Source organism: Meleagris gallopavo, chromosome 1, assembly GCF_905368555.1.
Source record: "Meleagris gallopavo chromosome 1, MGAL_WU_HG_1.1, whole genome shotgun sequence".
In the NCBI taxonomy this organism is placed as follows: domain Eukaryota; kingdom Metazoa; phylum Chordata; class Aves; order Galliformes; family Phasianidae; genus Meleagris; species Meleagris gallopavo.
In genome coordinates, this window is record NC_139404.1 from 87,959,220 (window position 1) to 87,972,513 (window position 13,294).

The 13,294-nt window shown below is 39.2% G+C and overlaps 1 protein-coding gene across 2 annotated transcripts in view; it reads left to right on the forward strand.

Annotated features, from left to right (window-relative positions):
* Positions 1–13,294, forward strand: part of ZNF654 (zinc finger protein 654) — a 38,816-nt gene that overhangs the window by 10,630 nt on the left and 14,892 nt on the right. The window contains exons 3-4 of one of the 2 annotated variants that reach the window (XM_085239675.1): positions 7,278–7,359; positions 9,913–10,048. In XM_085239675.1, the coding sequence (XP_085095801.1) occupies positions 7,278–7,359; positions 9,913–10,048 (218 nt within the window). Of the gene's footprint in view, positions 1–7,277; positions 7,360–7,962; positions 9,735–9,912; positions 10,049–13,294 lie in introns of those variants that run through there. The other variant, XM_085239681.1, reaches the window with a different exon arrangement.

Here is a 13,294-nt window from a genome sequence, read left to right on the forward strand (position 1 = left end):
GAACTCATTTCGCGAAGGTCAAATTGTGCTTCTTAATACTTTCAGATAGCAGAGTTTGGAGGGAATTGGGAATGAGAAACTCAGAAATTTGTTGTATTTTGGATGGTGGCTATTCCTGATGATCTGTCTTGATTTTTGGGGCTGGATTTACTTACATTTCTTTCAACTTTAGAATACTGAATAATGACCTTATGTGTGGTTTGTCTTCTGAATCTGTTTGACAATATCAGGGATTCTGGGACTTAGTAGTGCAATTAGCTGGGAAATCTTAATCAAATCTTAGTTATTCAAGTCCTAGGTTTTAGAGAACAAGAATCTGCCTATGTTGTCATATTTGAGTGAGACTTTGTGGGTGACCAGATGATAAACTCCTAGCATTAGTGCCAGTCGTTTCTTGTATGTATTAGCCATGCACAAATTCATCATAAATGAAACAGGGTCTGTATTTGCATTTTCTAATAATGTTGTTAATGTTCTTAGGCAAACTTCTGATTCCAGTAATATTTAATAAGTGATGAGGTAAAGTAAGAAGCACCATTATTATGCATATAAATATGGATGTACCATTTTGCAGACTGTGTTTTAAGATATCACAACCAGAATGGAATTGTGTATAGTAATTTTAACAAAATGGAGACTATTAATTAGGAAACATAAACAGCTCAATGGTTTCCTTTATCAGTTTGGAGCAACCCTGCTATGAAACAAGGATGAGGGAGCTGTGATTATTCTACCTGGACAACAGAAGACATTTGTGGAGATCTTACTATGGCCTTTATTCTTTAAAGGGAGCAAAAAGTGGAGAGCAACTTTATATGTGATCTGATAGGGATAAGACAAATGGGAATGGTTTTAAATTAAAGTAAGGCAGCACTGAGCAGAGACAGAAGAAGCACCCTTGCTCCATGCTCTGGCACATTGCTTATCTCACTGCATTATAGCCAGGCTCCCTTTGCTCATTTACTGGTCTCTTGTTTTTTATTCCATCATATCAGCAGAGCTTCAGTAGAAGCAGAGGAACGTGGGCTAACTTTAGGTTAGGGTTTGGAGGACTCTTCTCAACCAAGTGTCCAACAGTCTTGCTACTGATATGATTGTAAACTGTTTCAATCAGTGAGACAGCTCCATTTGGTTGTGATACTTTTTCCCCAGTATCATAAAGAACAAAATGTAAATAACTGTAGACAGGATTTATGATAGGAAGTGACGAAATTCAGTTTAGACAAGGGTGCAGTGGTACTTGGGGGAAAATGAAGAGAAACAAAAGAAAGCAAAACAAACAAACAAACCAAAAACCACACAACAAAGCAATCAAAATGTTCAGTGTGGTGGGCTTCAAACTGACAATTACAGCCATGGAGCGAGACTGTTACCACGCTGAATGTTTTAATGAAAATGTCACTTCAGTGTGCATCACAGTGCTCAACAATGCAAAGTGTTAGGAGGCTAATAAGATGGAACAAAGCAGAGAGCTAAGGGCTCAGAATCATAGTGCATCACAGCATCTTTAATGGTCCGTGCTGCTTTGGTGTACCTGCCCATTCCTATCTCAAAAGGTGGTGCAGAAGGAAGGACCAGAAAAGCTCCGAAGCAAGACAGCAAATGCTAAGGAGTGGAATAAATCCCACATAAGGATCAAGAATTAAGCTGGGGCACTTGAGGTTGTAAAGAAGTGACAAGTGCAGGGGGAGCACCAAATGAGGTTGGCAAGCAGGAACCATGTATGAGGAGAGAGTTTTTCATACTGATATGGAGCTATGGATCTTTTCTCTAGAGGGATACTGTGCTGTGTGGCTTCACTACTCCAAAGAACATAAGTGAGCTGAAAAAAGGCATTTACTGAGAGTTACTAATTACATAAGTAGTAGTATCCATCTGCTGCTTATGTAAGTATCTAGAGAGATGAATGTTGCAGTGTTTGTTCATTTCTTTCTTTGGTCAGGCATATATGAACTTCTGATAAGATTCTGGTCCTAATGCTAGCATTGTTCCTTTTACAAATCGTAGAATTGCTTAGGTTGGGGGGGACCTTAAAGATTGTCTACTTCCAATCCCCCTGCCACGAACATGTTTGCCAACTACAAGATCAGACTGCCCAGTATTCCATCCAACCTGGCCTTAAGTAAAAAAATTTTTAGTAACATCTAATATAAATATATATATAGTTTAAAGTCATTCTGCCTTGTCCTATCAGACCATGTAAAAAGTCGATCCCCTTCCTACTTGTAAGCTCCCTTCAAGTACTGGAAGGCTGCAGTGAGGTCTCCCTGGATCCTTGTCTGCTCCAAGCTAAACAAGCCCAACTCCCTTAACCTTTCTTCATAGGGGAGGTGCTCCAGACCTTTGAACATCTCTGTGGCCTGCACTGGACCTATTCTAGCAGGCCTACATCCTTCTTGTATTGGAGCCTCAGGCTTGGATACAGTGCTCCAGGTCGGGCCTCAGAGCGACAGATAAGCGGGGAAAGTCACCGTTCTCTCCCTGCTGGCCACTCCTCTTTTGATGCAGCCCAGGATACTTAGGGCCTTCTGGGCTGCAAGAGCACACTGCTGGCTCATTGTCCGGCTTTTCACTCATCAGGATCCCCAACTCCTTCTCTGCAAGGCTGCTCTCAATGAGTTCTTCTTCCAGTCTCTAATCTTATCTGAGATTGTTTTGGTCAGTGTGGGACACCTCAAACTTGGACTTGTTGAACCTCATTAGATTTTCATTTGCCCACTTTTTGAGCATGTCCAAATCCCTCCAGATGGCATCCCTTCCTTCTGTTGTGTCAACTGCATGACTCGGCTTGGTGTCATCAGCAAACTTGCTGAGGTTACGCTTTAAGACGCTAGCAAGACAGTGGGATTAAGATTTAAGAGTACTTTTCTCAAGACAAACCACTTGTCATCAGCTACCACCTGGACATAGAGCTGTTGATAACAACCCTCTGGACTATCCAACCAATTGTCTATCTGCCTAGAGTTCCAGCCTTCTAATCCATATCTCCAATTCACAGATAAGGATGTGGTGTGGGACCATGTCAAAGGCTTGCACAAGTCCAGGTAGATGACATCAGTTGCCTTTCCTTTGTCTACCAATGCTATCACTCCATCATAGAAAATCACCAGATTGGTCAGGCACAGTCTGCCCTTGATGAAGCTGTGCTGGCTGTCTTATATCACCTCCACATCTCAAATATGCCTTAACATCTTTTCCGGGAGGATCTGTTCTGTGATCTTCCCAGGCACACATGTAAGGCTTGCTGGCATGTAGTTCTCCAGATTTTCCTTTTTCCTTTTCTTGATGGGAGTGATGTTTCCCTTTTTCCAGTCACCAGGGACTTTGCCTGGCAGTCATGATTTTTCAAATATGATAGAGCTGCTTGACAACTGCATCAGCCAGTTCTTTCAGAACCTTGGGATGAGTGTCATCTGACCCTACAGGCTTCTACACATTCAGCCTCATGAGGTGATCTTGGTCTAAGAATGGACTAAGTCCAGGATGGATTTTGCTTCCCCAGTCCCTGTTTAGAAGTTCAGGGGCATATGAGGCATGAGAAGCCTGACTGGCTGTGAAGGCTGAGGCAAGGAACTTGTTATGTATTTTATTCTTCTCTGTTTCTGAGGAGGCTAGCTCTCCCTTTTTGTTTATCAGGGGGTATATGCTCTCCTTTGCCTGTCCCTTCTGCATAATGTATCTGAAGAATCCCTCTTTGTTTTTCACATCCCTTGCCAAATTCAGTTCCATCTGCACCTTGGTTTTCCCCATTCCAACTTTGCTTCCACTGCTTCCACTTACACTTTTTTTTTTCTCTTAGTGTGACTAACAGGTCCGTGCTTAACCGTGCTGGTTTCCTTCCTTGTCTGCCCAATTTCTTATTCTGGTCGATGGAGAGCTCTTGTGCAATCAAAAAGGCATCCTTAAAGTGCTGCCAGCTCTGTTCTGTTCCTCTGTCCCTTAGGATGGTTTCCTAGGGTATCTCATCCAGCAGAGATGAGCACTTAAAGAGCTTGAAGTGTGCTCTCCTGAAGATGAGGATCCTGACTCCACTCTTTGCCAGGTTCTTCAAGATCACGAACTCAACCAGGACGTGGTTGCTGCAGCCCAGGCTGCCTCCAGTCATAACATCTTTTATGATCTCTTCTGCATTGGTGAGCACCAGGTCCAGCAGTCCAATACTTGAACCAGAAAGTTGTTAATGAGCTTCAGGAGTCTCCTGGACTGCTTGCAACTTACGGTATTCTTTTCCCAGCAAATATTTGAGTGGTTGAAATCCCTGGATGAGAGCCTGTGAGTGTGACACCTCTTGTAGCTGAAGCAAAAAGGTCTCATCGACAGGCTCCCCTCAGTAAGGCTGCTATAGTAGACCCCAAGCACCAGATGCCCTTTATTGGTTCCGTCCCTAAGTTTAACCCCCAAGTTCTCAACCTGTTCATGACTTCTTCTCAGGGGCAGCTCTTCATAGTCTATCCACTTCTTAACATAGAGGGCAACTCCCCCACCTCTTCTACCTCACCTTTGCATTCTAAAAGTCTCATAGCCCTAAATCATATTATTCCAGTTGTGAGTCATGCCACTGTATTTTTATGATAATAGCAATAAGATCATCGTTTTCCAATTGCAGCGTGGTTTCCTCTTCCTTTTGCTTTGGTGCAGAGGCACTTCAGCTGAGTTTTCGGCCTCATTATCTTCTTAAAAGAGCCCTGCCAAAAATCTCTGGGAAAAATCTGAGGTTTTCCCTTGCTGCTTCCTAAACCAACAATGTTCTTCCCTGTCCCTTCTCTGTTCCTCAGCAGTACATCCCCTTCCCCCACCACATCTAGTTTAAAGCACTGGTGATGAGCCCCACCAGCTTGCTGCCTAGTACATTCATTGTAAAATGCAGTGGGTTGAGGGCTCCTGCTAACATCTTGTCCCTCTAACTTAACTATGGTAACTTGCACCTTGCTGTGGGCAAGCTTGCTGTCACTCCCTTTCGCCTTCAAACCTAGTTTAAAGCCCTTGTCAGTGAGTCCTGACAGCTCCTGGGACAGGGTTCTTTTCCCCCTGTGACCTAGATGGACACCACTAGCAGCCATTGGGCCATGTGCCAAGTAAACCAATGGTTGAAAAAACCACATTTCCTACAGTGACACCAGCCTCTCAGCCATGTATATATCAGGTGGGTTTTCCTAGTCCTCTCAGTAATCCTCACTGCCACTGAAGGGATAGAGAAAAGCATCACCTGTACTCCCAATCAGCAGTTGGATTGCTTTTATCCAACAGAGAGTTGTGCAGGGGACAAAGTTGGATGTGGCAGTGTCTGAAAATTGTGCCCATAACTTAGAAGACTTGAGACTTGTGTGGCCCTACTGGTTGCCTTTGCTGCACCAACAGCAATCACCAGACCCCAAGCTAGTTCAGGGGCTAGCTTGTGAGAGGATAGCATCTTCTCCCAAAAGCCACAGTCACTCACTGGGAATTGCTTGTTAACTGCCCCATCACTCTACTGTCCTCACCTGTTGAAATAGCAGAGGCAGCAGAGAAAAGAAGACCTTGGCAACAGCTATTTGTATTTACGTAGGCAGTTAGTCTGCAATCCACATGTAGAAGGCTTGCAGCGATTCTTCCCAGGCATGCTTGATTGAAGCTGGTCAGGAAGAATTTAGACCTGTTAGTTTAGGTTCAGAGGAGGCCATGAAGATGATCTGAAGTCTGGAGCACCTCTCCTGTGAAGAGGTGGAGAATACAGATCTCCAAGCAGGCATCATAGCGGCCTTCCAGGACCTGTAGGAAAGACAGGGAGGGCCTCTTCATTAGGGAGTGTCTTGTTAGGAAAAGGGATAATAGTTTTGAGGTAGAAGAGGGTAGGTTTAGATCGGATATTAGGATGAAATTCTCTTCTGTGAGCTTGGTGAGGTGCTGGCACAGCTGCCCAGAGGAGCTGTGGTGCCCCATCCCTGAAGGCATTCAGGTCCAGGTTGGATGTGGCCCTGGGCAGACTGGGCTGGTGGCGGGCAGCCCTGCCTATGGCGGGGTGTTGGAACTAAATTAGCTTTGAGGTCCCTTTAAATTCAAGCCATTATATGATTCTGTGACTGTCATGCAGATGTGTCGATACAGAATAAAATTGTACATTGCACTTCTTCAGTATTAGTTTCCCATGGTGTTTTTTTGTCGTCTTATTCTCTTTAAATCAGTTAAAACAGTTAAAACAAATTAAATCTGATGCCTATGTCATTTGCTGTAAGTAGTTTTGTCATAACCAAATATTATTTAAGATCCAGTTGGCCTACTGTCTCGATCATGACATGACTCAAGTTTGACCTTTCCTAAGAGTCAGTATGCAGCAAAAATGTTATCAATGTGAAATGAGATACTGTGTTTCTAAATAAAGTACTTATTTGGGTATTGAGCTTTTTTTTTTTCTTTTCCCATTCCATATCTCAACTGAGATTCAAAGGCTTGGAGATACGTCCCATCTCTGAACTTAATGAATTTGTTTTTCACGTTTTCTAGGTCTGTTTTTGACATGTTTTTTCCTAGCTAGTGATAAACTTTGCTGCAGTACAATCTAAAGGCTGCCTCACTTTGTGACACTTTTCCATTATTTTCATAAAAATTCCCATTGGAGTCTTGAAATTTTTAGAAAGCTCTTTTTGTGTTAATATTAAGATTCTTTGATCCACAGCATTTCTGAACATCAGGGGAAACTTTGCTTTAAATCTGTTCTTTAACTTCTTTTGGATCTGCCATATTAAAAATGAAAAGTGTTGAGGGTATACTTTCAAATGTATTGAACTAATAAGAGTCACTAAAATTTAGGAATAATTGCAGTGAATTTAATAGTTATACAAAATAGTTCCTTGTCCAACAGTTGGTGAATATCTTTCTTTTTGTTTAAACAGATATTGCAACCAAAGACTGAATGCAGTAATGAGGAAAGATTTTAACGTTTTAAGTATTTTTTGCTTCTACTGTTGATTCATGTTTGTAAAATAGCTTATCTTTAGCTATTAATGTATTATATTTGTGACGTGATGGCTGATGCAGAATGTGTTTGGGATGTGGAATCTTAACTGCTAAAATCCAGTGCAGGGTATCAGACCATTGTGGAGTTATTGAAACATAAATAGTGTCTAGAAAGTGTAGGTATTAGCCAAACATTTTTTACAATGACTCTTTAGTGCTGGCAAGAACCCTAAACTTACGAAAATGCTGTTTCGTTTTAGTGCTATGGAAAATAGTAAACTTACACTAGTTTCTTGAATGAACACTTTTAGTTTGCTTGACTTTGTACTACTTCTGTTTTTTAGGAGTTTTTTTGAATTGCTGCTGTTCTTTGGAAAAGATGAGTTCTATGAAGATCCTTTGAAGGATATTTTAGGTTCAATCCAGGTAGTGTTGCCTACTTTATATAAACTTTTAATACTATTTTAATACCTGTTATGACAGTTTCTTGGTTGGGTGGTTTTTTTGTGAATATATGACCTGAAGGAAAAATGCCATGGTAGTTTAAAAAAAAAAAAAAAAAAAAGCTGTGAAAACAAATTAAAAAGATATTTGAAGGAAAAGTCACTTATTCTTAATTTGTTATCATATTGCTATTTGAATCTTTCTGGACTAAGTCTTTTTAATGCCTGTCTTTTGTTTGAAGACATGTTCTATGCTTTTCTTACATAGAAGGGAACTTGTTTGTGTCAAAGTACACCTTAATGTCATCTAGTGTTTCACGCCAGTCTGTGACATGAAACCTCAAGGTTCCCTCAGCAGTTTTAAACAGCAAATTTGAAATTGAAGCTGTATTTCAGTGAACTTCTCAGGTTAGTGTATGGCACTGTATAAAATGGCTATATTCTTGACTAGCCTGAGGCAATTTTTTTTATGGCTACTTACAGCTGTATAAGAGAAATGTTTCTGGATTTAAAATTTAGTCCTCCCAATTCCCCCTCCCCACCCCCCCACTTTTTTTTTTCCTGCCCAATAATGTGTTTTTCTCTGGGCCCTGTATGGGCTTTGAGAGTTGACTTCAGTGCATGGGAAAGAAAGCACTTGTGCTAATCATGAAAAAAATTGAAAGGGTGGAAGACAGGGTTGCTTCTTTTGTTAATACTGATCAGGAAATTGTAGTTTGAGAAATAACTATCCTCTTGTAATTTTTATGCTAATACCTCTTCTTTCATCGCTGGTACAAATTAATGCCAGCTCTACTTAGCTAAGTTATCAAAACAGCAGCAATTATAAATTATCCTTGATTAGAATTAGTGGAACAATGGGGTCAAGAAGTGGCTTAGCAGCCCCGGGAGTGGACAGGGATTTTGCATGAGAGTAATGATGCACTTTGGTAGTGCAGTCATAAGGGCTTTTCAAAAACGGTCTATGAACAAGAAAGAATTTAGCAGTGTGATATATAGAAATTTATTTGTTGGGCTTTTGTATTATAATTTCTGATTTAATTTGAATTTTAAGCAATGAATGTTTTTAAATGGATCTTTACTTGAAGAATTTTTGAATCTGTTGTATGTAGATCGCTCTGAAAGTAATGCCTCCTATTTATTTGCATGGAAACTACAACAGCTGCAAAGAGCACAGTAGCACTAGTTGACAGAGCAAATTCACAGCTACAAAGTGCTATCTTTTAAATTTGGCACCACCTTTAGCTAGGCATTTTGTCACAGATGTACAGGAGCCTGCATGCCGCGCTTCTGTTTTAAATAAAAAAAAATATCTGTGTGATCATCTAGAATGTGACTTGTCTTTCATGTTGCTATCACCACTGCTGAAATGCACCATCCGTCACCTCACTGTGATGACATCCACTGTTTCGTCTCCATGAATGTTCAACAAGTGTCAATGAATGTTAGTGGGTGCCATTTTTTTCCTGCATGGAGGGATTCAGTGACACACTTTTGCTTCATCCGCTGTCCAGTTTGTTGGACTGGTCCTTTGCTGCCATCTGTCGCACAGCAACAAAGTGTAAAGGAATATTGTTGGGAGGGTTCAACCTCCATTGCCATACCACCAACATCTACCGCTGACGTTGCGGGCCAGCATAGTAAAGAAGGAGACATTACTTTTGGAGCAGCCTTTGTATAATCAAACGAGTCATGAAAGCCACTGTTTCAGTTACTTAGTCATTCTTATGCAGTCATACATATTCATCTGAATATAAAAAAAAAAAAAAAAGCAGTGAGGAGCTGAAACTAAAAGAATTTACAGGAAAAAGAATGTGGAGAAGATAATTGTATAGTTTGTAGAAGCTATTCTTTAGTTGCATAATTATAGTCATCTTAACTCTTTGACAAAAAAAGACACCTTTTTGCTTTGATTTCAAAATTATATACTTTTTTCGTGTTATTGTTAATGAACAGTAGAATTCTAATCTTGTTGACACTTTTGCCAGTTACTAACAATAGGAGGAAATTTTGTTATATGTGAAAATCAAGGATTGTTAAACCAGACCATATTATTTTTGGCAAGCATGATTTTTCTTAAACAGAAATCTGGATAAAAATGGGTGCTTGAGGACTGATGTTTCACATATCTTAATTCAGTTTTTCTCTTAAAGCCTTAGAAGAGTTTATGCTCCATCCCTGTGTCACAGGTGCAGTGTCAGTGTGTCTAAATCTGTGCAGACTAGCATCAGGTGAAGACTTTTCCCACAGCATGCTGATATCTCTAATTCAACCAAAGCAGTTTTCATTTTTATACGAATGGGAGACTCTTGCTTAGTGACATCAGAAAATATTCTGGCTTCCACAGTCTTACAGAATGTAAGTTGTTGCTTTAGGTCTTTGTGTAGACCTCATCAGTATAAGACCTTGTAGACTTTGTCTGAGGAAGTATTGGAACATGATTGGGTTTTCTAGCTTTGTATCTTTTTGGGTGGCCTAACTGTATTTTTAGACAATGCTTTTCATTTTTACAATTGTGTTTTCTTTTTACTTATAGGAATGTCAGAACCTTCTAAATAAATACAGAAATATAAACCTGGAATTAGTGACTCGAATAATTCGAGATGGTGGACCTTGGGAGGACCCGGTATTACAAGCAATTCTTAAAGCAAAGCCTGTATCACAGGAGTTAGGTACTCAATTTACCACATATTTTCCAGCATTAAGAAAAAATTAAGTCATGCCTTTTTGGTATTAGGGTTAGACGTTGCCTGCTGGCATCGCGCACAATTTTTTTTCTGTACTAAAATCTATGTCTTTTTTTTTTTTTTTTTTTGAAAGGAAACTAAGTTTCTGCAGTAATAGTTTCAGTCTAGTTCAATAGTGTAGAGATCAAGTTCATCAGATACAGGAGACTAGTGAGCAGTCACTTATAAAATGTGTTTATGAAGTCCAGGTGTGTTCTAACCTTGAAAGCGCATAAAGACAAACTTGACTTCAGTGAGGCTTCTGAAGTGTCATGATCAGGGGAGGTCCTGATGTGTAATTTTGTTTCATAGTACCCTAAATCATTTCATTTTTTCTATTAAGTTGTAAGGTTTGGAGGCTTTCTTGGCTCTATTAGTAGTGGAACTTCTGACTACATCTTGTAGCTGCTTTCTGTTTATGGTAGCATATGCAACAGTGTTGGGTTTAGAGGAAAGAATTGTTGTGGTTTTTTTTTTTTTTTTTTTTTTTTTTTTTTTTTTTGTAACCATAAAGGTAAAAATGGCATGTGTCCTGTCTACAGTGAAAGTCTTTACTAGAAAGACTTTACTAGCCTCTTAGATAATGTTTTTGCTAACAGGAGGACCTCTTGAAAGTTGTTTTCATTTGCCAGCAATGGAAGATGCAGTTCTTTTGTTACTGTGATGCAATGAATGATTCAAATTAATTGCCTTTTTTTATAAAAAACATGTATGTTCCATAGAGGTAAGAAGAGAACTGCAAAGTCAGGACAGTTCAGTGAGCTGCTGTCTTAACTACAGAAAGTGGTTTGATGGCAAATTAATCTGATAAACTGGGCAGTCTTTGATTGTTGTTCTGTCTCTTGTAAAGTAAGCACTTATTTTATTCTGTGTCTCATGACTGATTAGAAGCTTTGATGGTCAAAATCTGAAGCTAGGTGTCAAATGGAAGAAAAGGTTGTAATCCTAAAAGATTAACATACATACATAGAACATCTCAGGGAAGAATGAAAGCATGTAAGATTTGATAGCAATTTGAAATATTTTGTTCAATATTCATCTGTCTAGCAAAGAATTATTTTAATCCTTTTTCTTACTGATTTCCTTGATCAGCATGACACCTATGTATGATGAGTAACAGTTCAAGGATTTTTCCTTAGCTTTGCCTGGCAGAATAAGAATGAGACAGCCTTTCATCATTAGATGATCATTTTATTTCCTTTTGTTGCAGGCTACATCTCCTTACCCTCTGCTGAGGTATTCTTTCTCCTTGTATCTTCTGATATCCTCTTCTCATCTGTTACCACAAACACTTTATTTTAGATATTATCTTTTAAAAGGTTATTTTTTGGTCTCACTTTCTCTAAAATCTGATTCTTGTGAATTCTTACACAAAGCAAATACTCTGTGCTGCTTTATAGGCTGGCAGTATTTGATGTATGTTTTGATGTTTGGCTATATAATTCCCTCGGGGATCACTATTTTAAATGAAGAAAGCTGCCAGTTGATGAAAAGGCTGAATCATCAACCATTACTTAGGAAAGTCAGATGGACGAATAAACACGTACTGTGCAAACTACATAATCTTGCCCTGGACTCGTTAGTTGCACACACAAGGTTAGGCCAAGACAAACCTTTCTGTGCCTGTCCTTACATGCATTGTAGTGTACTTGGAGGTGTTGAAGGTGTTGTACTATATCCTGAAATGGCTGCAAAGGAAAGCAGTCTTTTGCTTTAAATAAAAATAGCAGGGTTTGATTTGAGTTGTAATTTTCTTGAACCTTGGGAGCAATAAACTTCTGATGGATGAGAGAGAATAAGAGAACCTAATGTGAACTTCTGAAAGAGAATACTGTAGACAGAGGAACGTTCAGATGAAAGCAGTTAATTATTTTCTAAGCTGATGGCTGGCATCTGTTGCTCTAAAGCAAAGTACTGCACATGCTGCCTGGACAAGAATAGATGATGTTGTCTTCAAGCTGTTCTTAACGTGCTGCAGGCATGTCTAAATGCTAATGTAGTTAACAGTAGTCTATTGCTTTGGAGTGGTAGAGGCATTGTAAATGTCCTCTTGTAAAAAGAGGGCATTCCACAACAGGGAGGGGAGCAGAGCCCTGTCAGTTGTTTAGTGGGAGCTCAGTCTGTTTAAAAGCAGTGTTAGAGTGTACAGCAGATCTTAGTCATTGGGAATTCGTGTCAGAAGTGGAATTCTCACAAAGTGGAGGAGCATTCTGAGCTAAGGATTTATCTCATAGAAACTGAGAATGATATAACAAGCAGTACTGTAGTCTGCATTCTTTACTTACTTGAAGGAAAAGGAAGTTATGGCCAGTTATACATACAACATTTTCTTAAAATTACCAGATAACATAAGCTAAATGTCTCTGGATTAAGATATTTTGATGGGAATATTCAATAATCTGTGGGATAATGTTTGTATATGAAACTGATAATTGGATTTGTTATCTGAAGTATATGAAGTCCAAAAAAGAGATGCTTTTGCGTGGCCTTAAGGATTATTCTGTATGATCATTGTTCCCTGCAGTTATATAACCACCCTTAGACAGTGGCTTTTCTTTCCACCTTCATCTTTATAATGTTTGTAACCAAAAGTGCTAATGGGTAGTGGGAATAAGATCTATTATGGTGGAGCTTAGAGTATAACTATTAAGAAATCTGATCTAAAACTTTGCATCACGTCAGATTGCGTGCCTTAAATGGTCACTTGCGCTTAGTGGCATTAGCTTTCATAAAATACAAATGGCAGAGAAATCCTGTTTCTGAGCATAAAGTGTATTTTTCAAACCAAGGATCCTTTAAAAAATAATTCAGTGTAAATGAAAGCTTGTTGCACAGGTAATATTTTATTTTGGGAAATATCTTCTCTTGGCTGTTTAGATAGTGGTTTTCAGTAACCACTTACCTATATATTTTTTTAAATCTCTTGTCCCTTTGTCCCTTTAGATTGCTTATAACTTTCCTCATGCAGGTTCTTTTTAAGGTATAAACTTTCCATGTGTTATCCTTAAATTACTTGAAACTAGTAGTGTTTGGTTTTTTTTTTAAGTTATGAAATACTGTAGTATTACAGGCTATGCACTAAAAATTGACTTTTCTGACTCTTTCTCTTTGATAAGGGGGCTGCTGAGAATGCAAGATTAGGCCATAATTTCTAATATATTAAGAATAGCACACAGTTGACATCTCAGGGTG